The sequence below is a fragment of the Oncorhynchus masou genome, chromosome 23 (genome assembly GCF_036934945.1).
Source record: "Oncorhynchus masou masou isolate Uvic2021 chromosome 23, UVic_Omas_1.1, whole genome shotgun sequence".
Classification (NCBI taxonomy): Eukaryota; Metazoa; Chordata; class Actinopteri; order Salmoniformes; family Salmonidae; genus Oncorhynchus; species Oncorhynchus masou.
Window position 1 is genome coordinate 36,045,063 of NC_088234.1, and position 18,399 is coordinate 36,063,461.

General features: G+C 41.8%; 1 protein-coding gene across 1 annotated transcript in view; it reads right to left on the reverse strand.

Annotated features, from left to right (window-relative positions):
* The window catches only part of cdh23 (cadherin-related 23), a 688,999-nt gene that overhangs the window by 191,687 nt on the left and 478,913 nt on the right, over positions 1-18,399 (reverse strand). Inside the window, exons 22-24 of the mRNA XM_064931960.1 lie at positions 1,392-1,581; positions 896-1,041; positions 160-379 (exon numbers count right to left, since the gene is read on the reverse strand). Coding sequence (XP_064788032.1) covers positions 160-379; positions 896-1,041; positions 1,392-1,581 — 556 coding nt within the window. The remainder of the gene's footprint in view (positions 1-159; positions 380-895; positions 1,042-1,391; positions 1,582-18,399) is intronic.

Consider the following 18,399-nt stretch of genomic DNA (forward strand, 5'->3'; position numbering starts at 1 on the left):
AATATTGACTTTGATAACTAACTCTGACTTGTGTGTGGTTTGATCTCATGATTTGGTAAATAGAGGAAATTTCCACGATTGTCCTGAAAGGCAAAACTGATCCTAGACGCAGTTCTACTCTGAGATGCTTTATGAATATGGGTCCTGACTATTGCATACCTGTGATGGTGAGGGTGCTGGTGGAGGTGCGCGGGTTCTGTCCTTGGTCGTATCCCACAATCCTCAGGTGGTACAGGCCAATCTGCTCACGGTCCAGCGTTGCTGTGGAGTACAGCACGCCCGTGGTGCTGTTGAGATAGAAGTCAAGGCGTGGCATGCCCACCTGTAGCGCCATGGTAACCATACCATTCTCCTCCTCATCAGGGTCATCCACCTGGATCTGAGGGAGGAGAGGAGAGAGGGATTGAGGGAAAGGAATGGAGAGGGAGAGAAAGAGACAGGATGAAGGGAGAGGACAGGGAGGGAGAGGAGAGGAGAGAAAGAGGAGATGAAGGGAGGGAGGAGAGGAAAGGGGAGTTGTTAGGGTGAGAGGGGAGAAGAATAAGAGGTGTGTGGATAGGAAACAGAGGGGAGATAGAGGGAGAGAGAGATGGAAGTGGTGTGGTGAGCAGAAGTGAGAGGATGACATGACAGACAGATACAGAAACAAAGGAAATCTCCAATTAGCCTTCACACACACACACACACACACACACACACACACACACACACACACACACACACACACACACACACACACACACACACACACACACACACACACACACACACACACACACACACACACACACACACACACACACACACACACACACAGTCATGATATCTGATTAATCTGCCACACTGGCATGCATGGAATGATAAATCTGATGATATCTTGTAATTGTGGGCTAACCTTGAACACAGAGGATCCACTAGGCAGGCCTTCTGGCACCTCGGCCACAAAGGGCAGGTTAAGGAAGGTGGGGTCGTTGTCATTCAGGTCCAGCAGGTTGACGTACACCGTGGTGCTGAATGAGGAACGCAGCGGAGGTCTGCCAACTGGAGGAGGCGCCAGAGGAACAAACACGGCATTTACAAGAGCACAAAACACCAATAAAAGTTTCACCATCAATATTAAAGTATTTTTGTTGAAACAGTGTTATTTTGAGACTCACATATAAACTGCCACTGTAATTTAGATACTGATGCTATAGGCTGACAGATTTACACACTCTTCAGCCTCAGACAGACACACATACACACAAATACATGAATAGACAGACTGACGTCTCAGTCACAGCTAGCCAGCCAAACAGACAGACAAATAGACACGTAGATCGATCGACCGACCGAGTGACCAAATGATTGACCAACAAACAGACAGAGTTCTGGCCTAGGTTGGGACTCACTGTCAACAGCAGACACGATGATGGTCCTCATGAGCAGTGTGTCTTTGGGGTTGGAGCTCTCTCTGTCCAGCACAACCCCGCTGGTCCTGATCTTCCCTGTGCTGCTATTGATGGTGTAGAAGGGGTTCTCTGGGCTGATGCTGTACACCACTGTCCCATTGTCCCCATCGTCTGGATCTACCGCTAGCACCTGGGGGGATTTATGAAGGGGGTGAGGGGAAGGGGAAGTGGGGAGAGGAGGGAGTGGAGAAGAGGTGGGGGTTGGGGGGAGAGGAGAGGAAGGAAGGAAGGAAGGAAGGAAGGAAGGAAGGAAGGAAGGAAGGAAGGAAGGAAGGAAGGAAGGAAGGAAGGAAGGAAGGAAGGAAGGAAGGAGGAGGCAGGGCGAGGAGGGGGTAATGAGTGAGAAGAGATAGGAAGAGAGAAGAGAGCATAATAATAAGGAGTTAGGGGAGAGAGGAGGAATGACTCTTAGGGGGCTTTCACACCAAAATGGTTTGGTACGGTTTTCTGAACTCTGGTGCGTTTTCCCCCTTATTTCGGTTCGTTTGGACTGATGTGAACAATATATCCTCACTCAGGAGCACACTAAGGCACTGTGGTTCGCCCAAAAACGATGGTCTCACTGTGGTGCGGTACGCTGCCGGAGAGAACACAGTACAGACGAAACACAAAGTTGAAAATTATTATTGATTGTTTGACTGCAAGCGTGTGATGAAATGCACGCAGCATCATAACTTGAGATCTCTGAAACATTCTGTGAGTAGCAGCACATTGGTGAGTGTGTTCGATGCAGATTAGGAAAAGGCAGAGGTGTATGTTTCATGATTAACTCATGGTGTGATTGTGGTAACATACAAGAACTCAGGCCATTTTGTTCACCCAACAATAACTCAATCACAGACCTCCCGAGAGAATTCTCTTTGGTCATTGTCACAGCAGTGTATATCCCCCCCTCAAGCATTATAAAACCATTTTGCAATTATCTTAGTAAAGCTGAAAACTGTGGTGCTGATTAAAGAAGCAATAAAACAGGCCTTCTTTAGACTAGTTGAGTATCTGGAGCATCAGCATTTGTGGGTTCAATTACAGGCTCAAAATGTCCAGAAACAAAGGACTTTAATTCTGATACTCGTCAGTCTATTCTTGTTCTGAGAAATGAGGGCTATTCCATGCAAGAAATTGCCAAGAAACTGAAGATCTCGTACAACGCTGTGTAGTACTCCCTTCACAGATCAGCGCAAACTGGCACTAACCAGAATAGAAAGAGGAGTGGGAGGCCCCAGGTGCACAACTGAGAAACAGACACCTCACAAGTCCTCAACTGTCAGCTTCATTAAATAGTACCCGCAAAACACCAGTCTCAACGTCAACAGTGAAGAGGAGACTCCGGGATGCTGGCCTTCTGGTGAAGAGACTACTTGCTGGCTCTAAAGTCAGCACACTGCTGTGACACACCACAGCCCACCCCACTGAATGTGTGTGAAGATAACACACCCAGACAAACCTGTAAACTAGGTAAGTTTGAGGAACTGTTTCCAGGCCGAGATGGCCTAGTTATGTTATGTTCAGTTCATACTGCCTTGGAGACTTTGTTGAGAAGACCTATTCCAGTTAATACACAGCTTAGAGATTTAGATGAACACAGTTGTTCAACGGGGGAGGATGTTGTAACATTAATAATGGGTTACAGAGTTAATGTTTGCAGTTAATTCATTAAGCTGTATCTAAATATTTTTTTAGAGTACCAGTCAAGTTTGGACACACCCACCTACACATTCAGGGATTTTTCGTAATTTTTACTATTTTCTACATTGTCGAATAAAAGTGAAGACATCAAAACTATGAAATAACACATATGGAATCATGTGTTAACCAAAAAAGTGTTTAACAAATCTAAATTTATTTTAGATTTTAGATTTTTCAAAGCAGCCACCCTTTGCCTTGATGATAACTTTGTCATCAAAGTCTGTCATTCTCTGGATTTATGGTGCTGTCAAGACAATTGGGTACTCTGGAAAAAAAATTGCTCCGACTGGGAAAATACTTTTTAACGTCATCCAACTCTGAATTCCAAGTTGGGAACTCTGGTGTCTTTCTAGAGCTCCTACCTGAAGATTACCGACATCATGATTCAACCTTGTTTTTTTCAGAGTTCCCAGTTGTCTTGAAAGCACCATAAATCCAGAGAATGCCACATTTTGATGACAAAGTTTGATGACAAAATTTGCCCACAAGGAGTGCCACTTTCCTGTTCAAATGAGCACAGAACTTGCTCACTGTTCAAGTGAGCACAGCACAACAAGAGTCCAAAAATGTGTTTTATGTTGCTGCATAAATGATGTAATATGCTAGGGAAATATGTATACTGTAGCTAAAAAAGTAATAAAGTGTGTGTTGTGTAGAAAGCTGTAATTTAGCCTATGTAATTTGGTCCCTTTCCCCCTCATAGAGTAACTTAGCCTACTGTTCTGAATTGGTGGTGCACATGTAGCCTATAACCTGTTTTAGAGAAATGTAATCATCGAATATTGTAAGTGCTTCATTTTCTGCTTATATGCCCCCTTTATTTATCCTACGGTTCTGACTTGGTGTACAGGGAGAATACTGTGGGAATGGCCCATGTTCTGAATTCTGTCACTGTACATTTCAAAAGTGCTGAACATATAGCTATATTGACTATGTCCGTCCTTGCTCACTCATTAATGTCTTAATCAAAATTACGGATTGCCTCTTATCCGCTCGTCGTCCCTTTTTATTTTATTTTTATGTCACCTTTATTTAACCTCTTACACTTATGGTGGCGCTATTTCATTTTTGGAAGAAAAACGTTCCCGTATTAAACAAGATATTTTGTCACAAAAAGATGCTCGACTATGCATATAATTGCTACTGTTCGAAAGAAAACACTCTGACGTGTCCAGAAATACAAATATCTTCTCTGTGCGTGCCCTTTAACGTGAGCTTCAGGCAAAACCAAGATGACTTGGCATCCAGGAAATGACAAGGATTTTTGAGGCTCTGTCTTTCATGATCTCCTTATATGGCTGTGAACGCAAGAGGAATGAGTCTGCCCTTTCTGTCGTTTCCCCAAGGTGTCTGCAGCATTGTGACGTATTTGTAGGCAGATCGTTGGAAGATTGACCATAAGAGACCACATTTACCACGTGTCCGCCCGGTGTCCTGCGCCGAAATTGGTGCGCAAAAGTCACCTGCCAGTATTTTTCCATGGGGCACAGAGAGAGAAGCAAGCTTCCATGAACTGCATGTCAATGAAGAGATATGTGAAAAAACACCTTGAGGATTGATTCCAAACAACGTTTGCCATGTTTCGTCGATATTATGTAGTTAATCCGGAAAAAGTTTCACGTTGTAGGTGACTGCATTTTCGGTTCGTTTCGGTAGCCAGGCGCAATGTAGAAAACGGAACGATTTCTCCTACACACAGACGCTTTCAGGAAACACTGCGCATTTGGTATGTGGCTGGGAGTCTCCTCATTGAAAACATCAGAAGCTCTTCAAAGGTAAATGATTTTATTTATTTGGTTATCTGGCTTTTGTGAAAATGTTGCGTGCTACATGCTACACAAAATGCTATGCTAGCTTTGCATACTCTTACACAAATTAGTCAATTTCTATGGTTCAAAAGCATATTTTGAAAATCTGAGATGACAGTGTTGTTAAGAAAAGGCTAAGCTTGAGAGCAAACGCATTATTTTAATTTTATTTGCGATTTTCAGAAATCGTTAACGTTGCGTTATGCTAATGAGCCTGAGGCTTAGTCACAATCCCGGATCCGGGATGGGGAGTTTCAAGAGGTTAACCAAGTAGGCCAGTTCTCATTCACAACTGCGACTTGGCCAAGATAAAGCAAAGCAGTGTGACACAAACAACACAGACTAACACATGGAAAAAACAAACATACAGTCAATAACACAACAGAAAGTATATATACAGTGTGTGCAAATGAGGTGAGATAAGAGAGGTAAGGCAATAAATAGGCCATAGTGGCGAAATAAATACAACTTAGCAATTAAACACTGGAGTGATAGATGTGCAAGTAGAGATACTGGGGTACAAAGGAAAGAAAAAAAACAGTATGGGGATGAGGTAGGTGGATGGTCTATTTGAAGATGGGCTATGTACAGATGCAGTGATCTGTGAGCTGCTCTGACAGCTGGTGCTTAAAGTTAGAGAGGGAGTCTCCAGCTTCATTGATTTTGCAATTCGTTCCAGTCATTGGCAGCAGAGAAAAGGAAGGAAAGGTGGCCAAATGAGGAATTGGCTTTGGGGGTGGCCAGTGAAATATACCTGCTGGAAAGCCTGCTACAGGTGGGTTCTGCTATGGTGACCAGTGAGCTGAGGTAAGGTGGGGCTTCACCTAGCAAAGACTTATAGATGACCTGGAGCCAGTGGGTTTGGTGGCGAATAAGAAGCGAAGGCCAGCCAACGAGAGCATACAGGTCGCAGTGGTCGTTAGTATATGGGGCTTTGGTGACAAAACAGACTGCACTGTGATAGACTGCATCCAATTTGCTGAGTAGAGCCAAAGTCAAAGATCGGTAGGATAGTCAGTTTTACGAGTAAAGGATGCTTTGTTGCGAAAAAGGAATCTGATTCTAGATAAAATTTTGGATTGGAGATGCTTAATGTGAGTCTGGAAGGAGAGTTTACAGTCTCACCAGACAACTAGGTATTTGTAATTGTCCACATAGTCGAAGTCATAAAAGTCCAGAGTAGTGACGTTGGACGGGTGGGCAGGTGCGGGCAGCGATCGGTTGAAAATCATGCATTTAGTTTTACTTGCATTTAAGAGCAGTTGGAGGCCACGGAAGGAGAGGTGTTTGGCATTAAAGCTTGTCTGGAGTTAGTTAAGTGTCCAAAGAAGGGACAGAAGTACACAGAATGGTGTCGTCTGCATAGAGGTGGATCAGAAAATCACCAGCAGCTAGAGCAACATCATTGATGTATAAAGAGAAAAGAGTCGGCCCGAGAATTGAACCCTGTGGCACCTGTATAAGAGGTCTGGAGGTCCGGACAACAGGCCCTCCAATTTGATGCACTTTACTCTGAGAAGTAGTTGGTGAACCAGGCAAGGAAACCAGATTGCATAGCGGAAATGGTACGGTGGGATTCGAAATGTTCGATGATCTGTTTGTTAACTTGGCTTTCAAAGACCATAGAAAGGCAGGTTAGGATAGATATAGGTCTAGCCCGGCTGATTTGTAGGTGTCCAGATTGTGCAGCTCTTTCAGAACATCGGCTGACTGGATTTGGGTGAAGGAAAAATGGGGAGGCTTGGGCAAATTGCTGAGGGGGGTGCGGGGCTGTTGACCAGGGTAGGGGTAACCAGGTGGAAAGCATGGCCAGCCGTAGAATAATGCTCATTGAAATTCTCAATTATCGTGGATTTATCAGTGGTGATAGTGTTTCCGGAGTGAACCAAGGGCTATATCTGTTCCTGGTTCTACATTGCTTTTTAATGGGCCATGCTTATTTAAGACGGCGAGGAAAGCACTTTTAAAGAATAACCAGGCATCCTCTACTGACGGAATGAGGTCAATATCCTTACAGGATACCCGGGCCAGGTCGATTAGAAAGGCCTGCTCGCTGAAGTGTTTTAGGGAGCATTTGACATTGATAAGGGGTGGCCGTTTGACCACAGACCCGTTACGGATGCAGGCAATGAGGCAGTGATTGCTGAGATCCTGGTTGAAGACAGCAGAGGTGTATTTGGAGGGCAGGTTGGTTAGGCTGATATCTATGAGGGTGTCCGTGTTTATGGATTTGGGGTTGTAGCTGGTAGGTTCATTGATAATTTGTGTGAGATTAAGGGCATCTAGTTTAGATTGTAGGATGGCCGCGGTGTTAAGCATGTCCCAGTTTAGGTGATCTAACAGTACGAGCTCTGACAATAGATGGAGGGAGGGGGGATAATCAATTCACATATGGTGTCCAAGGCACAGCTGGGAGCAGAAGGTGGTCTATAGCAAGCGGCAATGGTGAGAGACTTGTTTCTGGAAAGGTGGATTTTTAGAAGTATAAGCTCAAATTGTTTGGGCACAGACCTGGATAGTATGACATAACTCTGCAGTCTATCTCTGCAGTAGATTGCAACTCGGCCCCCTTTGGCAGTTCTATCTTGTCGGAAAATGGAATAGTTAGGGATGGAGATTTCAGGGTTTTTGTTGGCCTTCCTAAGCCAGGATTCAGACATGGCTAGGACATCTGGGTTGGCAGAGTGTGCTAAAGCAGTGTATAAAACAAACTTAGGGAGGAGGCTTCTACTGTTAACCTGCATGAAACCAAGGCTTTTACAGTTACAGATGTCAACAAATGAGAGCACCTTTGTAATGGGTTGTGGATCTAGGCACTGCAGGGCCTGGATTAACCTCTACATCCTCAGAGGAACAGAGGAGAAGTAGGATAAGGGTATGGCTAAAGGCAATACGAACTGGTCGTCTAGTGCGTTCGGAACAGAGAGTAAAATTAGTAGGTTTCTGGGCATGGAAGAATAGATTCAAGGCATAATGTACAGACAAGGGTATCGTAGGATGTGAATACAGTGGAGGTAAACCTAAGCATTGAGTGACGATGAGAGAGGTATTGCCTCTAGAGACACCATTTAAACCAGGTGAGGTCACCGCATGTGTGGGAGGTGGAACAAAAGGGTTAGCCTCTTGATACTACCCATCCCGGATCCGGGATCGTGAATACAGCCTCAGGCTCATTAGCATAACGCAACGTTAACGATTTCTGAAAATCGCAAATGAAATGAAAATAATATGCCTGCTCTCAAGCTTAGCCTTTTCTTAACAAAATATGCTTTTGAACCATAGCAAATCAAGCATTTGTGTAAGAGTATTGCAAGCTAGCTTAGCATTTTGCGTAGCATTTAGCGCGCAACATTTTCCCAAAATCCAGATAACCAAATAAATAAAATCATTTACCTTTGAAGAACTTCGGATGTTTTCAATGAGGAGACTCTCAGTTACATAGCAAATGTTCAGTTTTTCCTGAAAGAATCTTTGTGTAGGAGAAATCGCTCCGTTTTGTACATCACATTTGGCTACCGAAACGAACCGAAAATTCAGTCACCAAAACGTCAAACTTTTTCCGAATTAACTCCATAATATCGACCGGAACATGGCAAACGTTGTTTAGAATCAATCCTCAAGGTGTTTTTTTCACATATCTCTTCATTGATATGCAGTTCGTGGAAGCCTGCTTTCCCCTCAGAATCCCATGGAAAAATACCAGCAGCTGAAAATGACGCACCAATTTCGACGGAGGACACCGGGCGGACACCTGCAAAATGTAGTCTCTTATGGTCAATCTTCCAATGATATGCCTACAAATACGCCACAATGCTGCAGACACCTTGGGGAAACGATAGATAGGGCAGGCTCATTCCTGTCGCATTCACAGCCATATAAGGAGACAATGGAAAACAGAGCCTCAAAAATCCTGCTCATTTCCTGGTTGCCGTTTCATCTTGGTTTTGCCTGTAGCTCCTGTTCTAGGGCACTCACAGACAATATCTTTGCAGTTCTGGAAAATTCAGAGTGTTTTCTTTCCAAAGCTATCAATTATATGCATAGTCAAGCATCTTTTTGTGACAAAATATCTTGTTTAAAACGGGAACGTTTTTCATCCAAAAATGAAATAGCGCCCCCAGAGTTTCAAGAGGTTAGCAAATGCATATTGTACAGGGCTGGAGGCTCTACAGTGAAATAAGACAATAATCACTAACCAAAACAGCAATGGACAAGTCTTGTTGACATTAGGGAGAGGCATGCGTAGCCGTGTGATCATGGGGTCTAGTGAGTAGCTAGGCGAGCTGGAGACACAGCGATTCAGACAGCTAACGGGATGGGGTTGCAGGCTTGCAGAAGGGCGTTGGGGGGACGTCACGACGGAAGAGTCAGTTGTAGCCCCCTCGCAGACCTGTTGTGACGGATAGCTAGTTAGCTGGCTAGCTTCTGTTGGGGGTTCCAGTTCTAAAGCAAAGAAAATAGCAGATCCATACCACATTGGGCGGGTTTCAGGAGAGCATGTTGGAGTTGAGGTTTAAAAAATACATTCAATGAAAATGCGAAGAAAAACGATACATTCACGGGACAAGACAAGACGAAGACAAAGACACCTGACTGCTACGCCATCTTGGATTTAAACTTTTTTTGGGAGGCTGTAAATTAGGCTGAATAATCTGTTTCGCTGCCAGAGAAGGCTCCGCTGATAGCCAGGTGTAGCAGTGGTAAGTATTCACTCCATGGTGCTGAGAAGAAAGCTCTGCTATAGGGACGCTTCATGTAGGCCTAACAGTTTGTGGGCACCGTTTGTCACCGTTATAGTGTAATTAATGTATTATATAGTGTGGTGTAGTGGTTTTGCTGGCATGCATAATATATTACATATACTTTTTTGCTTCACAAAGATTTACATGCTAATATCGCCAATGCGTACATATTATTTTGAATTCATGTCTCAATGAAAATTCAACTTCGCCTTCAGATGAATTCCTTATTGGCCCTAGGCCATTCTGCTTGCATGATTAGTTTTCCTTGAAACAGCACCACCATTCATCCAAACAAAACTATTATACACTGCAGATTTGCTCAGCTTACATTTACAGTGAGGCAGTGCTGTATCATGAATACAGTCACAGGTGATTTGTACAGAAACATGATGATATTCTTATGAAGGCTCAGTGATAATTCAGATGGATCTATTAGCAGGCATAGCCCACCTGTGACGGCCAATACAGTACGGCTTGGAACACTGCATGTCTAAACAGCCTTTAGAAAACCAATTACCTTTAAAAAAAAGTTTATACAACAGCTCATAGAAAGGCAGAGACGGTGAGGGAACACACAAACACACGCACACAGTAACACACAAATAGTTTTTGTTGTATTTTTGGTATCATTTTTTAGTTGTATTGTTTGTATATCGTTGTATTTTGGTGACTGTCCTTATCTATCAGCGTATCAGACCCCGGGAAAAGTAGCTGCTGCTTCTGTTGAAGTTAATGGGGATCCACATAAACAGGTAAATGGGTTGACTTGTCCTCCGCTATCATGTCGGGCCAAACAATGCCATTTACCTGTGACTCACATGAGGTTGGTGGAACCTTAATTAGGGAGGACGGGCTCATGGTATTGGCTGGAGTGGGATAGTTGCAATGGCATCAAATACAGCAAACGCATGGTTTTCATGTGTTTGTTTTTCAATTCGCTCCGTTTCAGCCATTATTATGAGCCGTGCTCGACTCAGCAGCTTCCACTGCTGTTACTATTCACAAAATCCATCATGGGGGAAGTTAGGTACTGTGGTAAATGTATTCCTTTCATGGAAATGTATGCATGTTTAAATCATTATATAGGTCATAAACAAGTTACATAAATGTAAGACATTTTTAAAGTTGTTCTAGTGAAGATATATTCAACTCTTACCCTACGAGGTCTGAAGCCTGCTGTCTTTCTGTTAATTGCACCCTGGAAATTAATACACAAATAAAATGTTTTAAGTGAATTATTAACTTTTGTCTAAAGAAGAAAAAAGTTAAATAGACCTGTTAAATAGAAGGCTTTTCAGCATAAGCAGCTTGACTACAGCTAATAATTTTAGATAGCAGTATGAAAAATAATATTGTTTTTGAATTAGGTAAGTAACCACAGTAGAGATTAGATTACCTACTGTGTGTGTGTGGTTTAGAAAACCATCTGACTGTAGATGTGCTGAATGTAAATGAGTGTCCTGGGTTGCCGGCTGGATGGAGTATGGTGTGTGTGTGTGTGTGTTTATGTTGTAGGCTCTAACCTTTGCCCAGGGTACTGCAAACAAATTCACCGGCTCACTGGGCTCTGCAGGTGTCGCCCCATTGCCATGGTAACACACAGCGGGCAGGGGCACACATCAACCCAATTATGGGACTGTATGGCACAGGAGAGGTGGCCTTATTGACCTTTGATCAGAGAGGGGGGGGGGGAGACGGGGAGCACCGTCTCCATCGATGAATGTCTAAATCACTGTTTCTCTCGCTCTCTGCGTGTGTAACTGTATTCACTGCATCACTCGATGCTCCTCAAGTGCATCCAATGCAATGGAAAAGAGGCAAATCTAAAGTACATATGGAGGAAGTGAAGAGAGGGAGAAATACAAAAAATCTGTGTTTCAACACCACTTGTTCTCTCCTCTCTTCATCTCTCTTCCTCTCTCATTTCTCAATGATGGCTGAAGTGCTCAAATCAAAGATAGATACACATGGAGGGAGAGAGGGAGATCATGAGAGAAACACATTTCAGTGTGTCCACCATCAGTAGACCTCATCCCTCTATTCCTCCCAGTTCCACCATGGAGGGAGAGAAGAGAGAGAAAAGCAGAAAGACAAAAACATTTTGGTGCCAACCCCCACTCTTTTTCTTTCCATTCTCTACTTCTCTCAATTCCTCTCGTTTCTTCCACTTCAGGCAGCAGCAGAGTAATTTGCAATGCGTTTGACTGCAGTCTACATTTTAATTAGCGATTGGACCCCCTTAATTGCACTCACCGGTGCCTTGTTAATTAATGGACAATTAAGGGTTCATTAGTAACATGTTGCCAAAGACACCAATGAGGGAGGAAGGGATAATAATAGCAAAATGTTCACTTAATATGACCTACACTGTGACATACAGTAGTTGTAGAGTGTATTGGCCAAAAATAAAAGTTTGTTCTGGTGGCCTGGGGTGGTCTAGCTGATTGCTTTCAACCACTCCCCCGGAACTTATTATTCTATACTTTTTTGGCTGGTGCTAATTGGGTGCAATTGTCAAACGCATGTTAGTTTGCAATTTCGCCACTTTTTATTTAACTTATTTTTATTTCACCTTTATTTAACCAGGTAGGCCAGTTGAGAACGAGTTCTCATTTACAACTGCGACCTGGCCAAGATAAAGCATAGCAGTGTGAACAGACAACAACAAACACATAGTTACACATGGAATAAACAATAAACAAGTCAATAATACAGTAGAAACATTTCAAAAATTGTGTGCAAAAAGCATGAGGAGGTAGGCGAATAATTACAATTTAGCAGATTAACACTGGAGTAATAAATGATCAGATGGTCATGTGCAGGTAGAGATACTGGTGAGCAAAAGAGCATAAAAGTAAATAAATAAAAACAGTATGGGGATGAGGTAGGTAAAATGGGTGGGCTATTTACCGATGGACTATGTACAGCTGCAGCGATCGGTTTGCTGCAATGTAAACTAGAGCTGTGGCATTTTCATCCACTTGCGCTAGGTTTGCCAATTTTCCTATCAAACATCAGCTTGCTTGCGCTGAAGTGGGAAGGGTGGGAATATTTTAGGAGTGTTCTTATAAACAAGTGCAAAAATGTCAATTTCATGCCATGCAAATGATAAGATTTAAGACAAACGAAAAGCAGGTCTTAATGGTAATGCGGTTGGTAATGGTATGGATTTTGAGAGTGGAAGCGCAGCCTATCCAGCTGAGATGCACAGTGCCCATATTTTCTTTCTTTTTTCTTTATTTCACCTTTTTAACTAGTCAGTTAATAAGGTATTCACTTCTGGATAAATAGCGTGCCCAATTTTAACTTCCTGCTACTCATGCCAGGAATATATGAAAGGCATACTATTAGTAGATGTGTATAGAAAACACTCTGAAGTTTCTAAAACTGTTTGAATCATGTCTGTGAGTATAACAGAACTTATGTAGCAGGTAAAACCCAGAGGATTAACTGTTCAGAATTACTATTTTTTGTTGCCAAGGGATATTTGATAGGAACAATTTTTCAGTTCCTACCACTTTCACTGGATGTCACCAGTCTTTGGAATTTGGTTGAGGTTCTTCATTTGTGCAACGAAGAAGCAGCACATCCTGGAACAACGTTACACTAATGAGAGTTGCGCAAGACGTAAAAAGGAGCATGGTTTGTTTACTTGCCTTATTGAATACAGATTGCCCCGTCTACAATTTGATAGATTATTAATGTTTAAAAATACCTAAAGTTGTATTACAAAAGTAGTTTGAAATATTTTGGCAAAGTTACTTTTGAAATGGTTTGTAGTGATGTTATGTTTTTGTAAGCAGTTTATTTTCTGGATCAAACGTGCCAAATAAATGGACATTTTGGGAATATATGGAAGGAATTAATCGAAAAAAAGGACAAATTGTGATGTTTATGGGACATATTGGAGTGCCAACAAAAGAAGCTCGTCAAAGGTAATGCATGTTTTATATTTTATTTCATCGTTTTGTGTAGCGCCTGCAGGTTTGAAATATGCTACCCTCTTTATTGACATTGTGCTATCATCAGATAATAGCTTCTTCATGCTTTCGCCGAAAAGCTTTTAAAAATCTGACATGTTGGCTGGATTCACAACGAATGTAGCTTTAATTGAGTATTTTACATGTGTGATTTAATGAATGTTTGATTTTATATCAATATTTGAATTTGCCGCGCTGCATTTTCCCTGTTTTTTTATCCAAGTGGGACGCAAGTGTCCCCTATACCATAAGAAGTTAAGAATACATTCTTATTTACAGTGACGGCAGAGGAACAGTGGGTTAACTGCCTTGTTCCGGGGCAGAAAGACAGATTTCTACCTTACCATATGCTCATGGATTAACTTCTTATGATTGCAGGGGCAGTATTGAGTAGCTTGGATGAAAGGTGCCCAGAGGTGCCCAGAGTAAACAGCCTGCTCCCCAGTCCCAGTTGCTAATATATGCATATTATTATTAGTATTGGATAGAAAACACTCTGAAGTTTCTAAAACTGTTTGCATGATGTCTGTGAGTATAACAGAACTCATATGGCAGGCAAAAACCTGAGAAGAAATCCAAACAGGAAGTGGGAAATCTGAGGTTGGTCGATTTTCAAATCCAGCTCCTATTGAATACACAGTGGGATATTGGTTATGTTGCACTTCCTAAGACTTCCACTAGATGTAAACCGTCTTTAGACACTTGTTTGTGGATTCTACTGTGAAGTGGGGGCTCATAAAGGCTGTTTGAGCCAGGTGTCTGGCAGAGTGCCACAGGCTCTGAGGCGCGGTCACGAGGAAGTTAGCTCTCGTTCCATTGCTTTTCTACAGACATAGGAATTCTCCGGTTGGAACATTATTGACGTTTTATGTTAAAATATCCTAAAGATTGATTCCATACATTGTTTGACATGTTTCTACAGACAGTAACGGAACTTTTTGACATTTCGTCTCCAACTAGGGAATGCGCTTCATGACTTTGGATTTGTTTACCAAACATGCTAACAAAAGTAGCTCTTTGGAAATAAATGATGGACATTATCGAACTAAATCATCCATTTAATGTGGAACTGGGATTCCTGGGAGTGCATTCTGATGAAGATCATCAAAGGTAAGTGAATATTTATAATGCTATTTCTGACCTCTGTTGACTACCCAATATAGTGGATATCTTTTTGGCTGCTTTGTTGTCTGAAAGCTGTACTCAGATTTATTGCATGGTTTGCTTTTTCCGTAAAGTTTTTTTGAAATCTGACACAGCGGTTGCATTAAGGAGTGTCTAACAATTGTTTTTTCATTGACATTTATAATGAGTATTTCTGCAAAAATCACCGGATGTTTTTGGAACTAATGAACATAACGCACCAATGTTTACTGCGATTTTTTATATAAATATGCACTTTATCGAACAAAACATATATGTATTGTGTAACATGAAGTCCAATGAGTGTCATCTGATGAAGATCATCAAAGGTTAGTGATTCATTTATCTCTATTTGTGCTTTTTGTGATTCCTCTCTTTGGCTGGAAAAATGACTTGGCGGTGACCCAAAGCCTATTTGAAATTGGACACTTTGGTGGGATTAACAAGAGTACCTTTAAAATGGTATAAGATACATGTATGTTTGAGGAATTTTAACGATGAGATTTCTGTTGTTTGAATTTGGCGCTCTGCACTTTCACTGGCTGTTGTCATATCAATCCTGTTAACGGGATTGCAGCCCAAATAAGTTTTTGAGAGAGGACTGCTTTTGAGGCCGGTAAACCTCGTATTCAGAAACATTTTCCATTAAGTTTAATTTGATTTAAAAAAAGCATAGCCTCCTCTCCCCTCAATGATGCTGTTTTTTATGTCCTGCCCAATGCATTCGCAAACTACTAGTAGCCAAGCCTATCCATAAAAGCTTTGGCTCGCGAGACTGCTTTGAAATAAATCTCAATCACCAAAGCTTTATTAAAAGATTACGTTTGGGTGTAGCAAACGGTGGGCCGACACCCTTTTTATTTGTGTAGGCTATTGTACATTATTTTAGCCAGTTGACGTTATTATTTTGGACTTGCATAAAACCCCCTCCATACATTTTGTACATGTGCCCATCATGAAACGCGAGTTGAGATTACACCGTTGACCCACGTATTCAGAAACATTTATTTTATTGCAACTATTGCTTGATTTCCATTCCACACAATGACAAACCAAGCCATTATCCTGCTATAACAAAGTATGGTTCAACAGTAGTGTGTCATTGGGTGTGTTTTTATTATCTTGACCTTGCATCCATAAAAAGGTGTATAAAGTGGTTCTTCCTTTAAAAGTTGTGTCATACTGCAGCACAGCTTGTGAGGTGCCGCAAAATTCTGTGGCACGTTATTTCAGTGTCAGCCATTGTTACCATTAATGGTAGTTTGTGCTAGTTTGCCCACCAGAGGGAATCTTTGAGAAGTTATTGAAAGTCAAAGGGAGCATTGAATAGAACAGGCTATATGGGGTTGATTTTTTAGAAATGTAGCTTAATTAATTTGATGAATATTTTTTTCTATTCCATGAAAAACCGAAAATGCATTTCTTACTGTAGCACATGTACTGTAGGTCTAAGGGTTTCCGTTCCGAAAATATGGCACTGTACAATGTGTTTCTATTCCATGAAAATAATTTGTTACTGTACCTGTTTTAGCGTAACTTACTTATTGGCATAAAGGCCTACTTAATTCAATCAATTTAGCCGTGATTGTAAAAGCAATCAAGGCTCCTTTTGTTATTTAGTTTTATAACTAAAATGCTTGACTGTATTTAAAGACATGGATGCTGTGTGATGACATGCACAAATTAGTGATTGATTGAATGATGTACTGTATATTTAAATGCTTCTCAAAGATGCCCTCTGGTGGTCAAACTAGCACTAACTAGCATTAATGGCAACATTGGCTAACACTTACATAACGTGACAGAATTCTGCGGCAGCCCGCAAGCTGCAGTAGACGCTGCTTTTAAAGGAAGAACCACTGTACCACCCCACTATCAGATTAGGCAATATATGTTTTTTTTTGTCCCCCCACTTTTAGCTGAAATCACCATCATTTACTAATTAACTCGTCATTTCTTTTGCAGATAATAAGTGTTTGAGATAGTAATGTCAAAATCTATCTTTAAAAATGATTTTTGATTTATAGCACAATTTTGGCTTTCACCCGGTCTCAAAATCGAATGGTTTTGACCATTTGGAAGTTTTTTTTTCAGTGAGCATCTCTTCTCTTCCTGCTTCGGCCTTGCAGTGCGGCTCGCAAAAGTGATCCCTTTAAACTTTACCCTGTATTTAAAAAAATGACCATGATTGTTTAAAGCAAAACTACCAAAAAGATTGCTGAAGGTAAACCCGAACAATCAAAATAAAATCGGATGTAGGCTAAGCATCGATCAGCAGTTATAGCCATATGAGAGTTGTGCCTCCAGTAGTTTACTTTTATTCTGGTAAAACACAATTTTCAACAGCGTATTTCAAAACAATAACCTAGCAATTTACATTGGTTGTCACTCCACTAATAAAGCGTAATATTGCGCAAGCCATTTTGCAAGCATTTGAATGCTGATGGTGCCACGCAGATATCACTTAGAAATTAGTGATACCAGTGAATGAGGGGTGGGTTACTGTCCAGTTCATTCATTTTGGCTAGTAGAAGGTGTGGTTTATAGGGAGTTAAAGGCAGAGGAAAAATCTATAAAGAATGCTCTGGTGTAGGTTTTTGGTTGGTCAATGTGTTTCAGGATCAGGTGTGTGAGGGCATCCTAGTCTCAGAGCATTTCATACTATTCTGTATGTAAATCTGGGACACTCCATTTAGTACGGTGTGATACTGTCACACCCTGATCTGTTTCACCTGTCTTTGTGATTGTCTCCACCCCACCTCCAGGCGTCGCCCATCTTCCCCATTATCCCCTGTATATTTATATTTATACCTGTGTTCTCTGATGGTCTGTTGCCAGTTCGTCAAACAGCATGGTCTGTTGCCAGTTCGTCAAAACAGCATTTTCTTTGTCTCAGCTCCTGCTTTTCAGTCTCTCCCTTTTTCGCCTCCCTGGTTTTGACCCTTGCCTGTGTTTGACTCTGAGCCCGCGTGCCTGACCACTCTGCCTGCCCCTGACGCTGAGCCCGCCTGCCGTCCTGTACCTTTGCCCCACCTCTGGATTACCGACCTCTACCTGATCCGACCCTGAGCCTGCCTGCCGTCCTGTACCTTTCCCCAACTATTCTGGTTATCGACTCCTGCCTGCCTTGACCTGTCGTTTGCCTGCCCTGTTACTGTAATAAACATTGTTACTTTGACACAGTCTGCATCTGGGTCTCACCTTCAAACCTGATAGATACAGTATGTTACATATCGTATGTTAAGTATTAATTTGTGGATGTCCATCACCCATTTTGAATGATATGTTACGAATTACAATTTGTAGTATAGGTTCCGTATATCCAAAATGTGCAATATGTTAAGAATTTGCTAAATGTATTATATGTTACAAATTCTAGCTTGGTGCCTTGGTGGTTAACATTAGCTAGCTGGCTAGGGTTAGGGGTTAAGTTTAGGAGTTAGGTTAAGGTTAGGGGAAGGGTTACCTAAAATGCTTACTGTTAGGGGAACGGTGAACTAACATCCCAAGTAATTGCAAAATATATATATTTTTTAATTAGTTAAAAAGATGCTAATTAGCTAAAATGCTTGATTTAGCTAGATTGGTA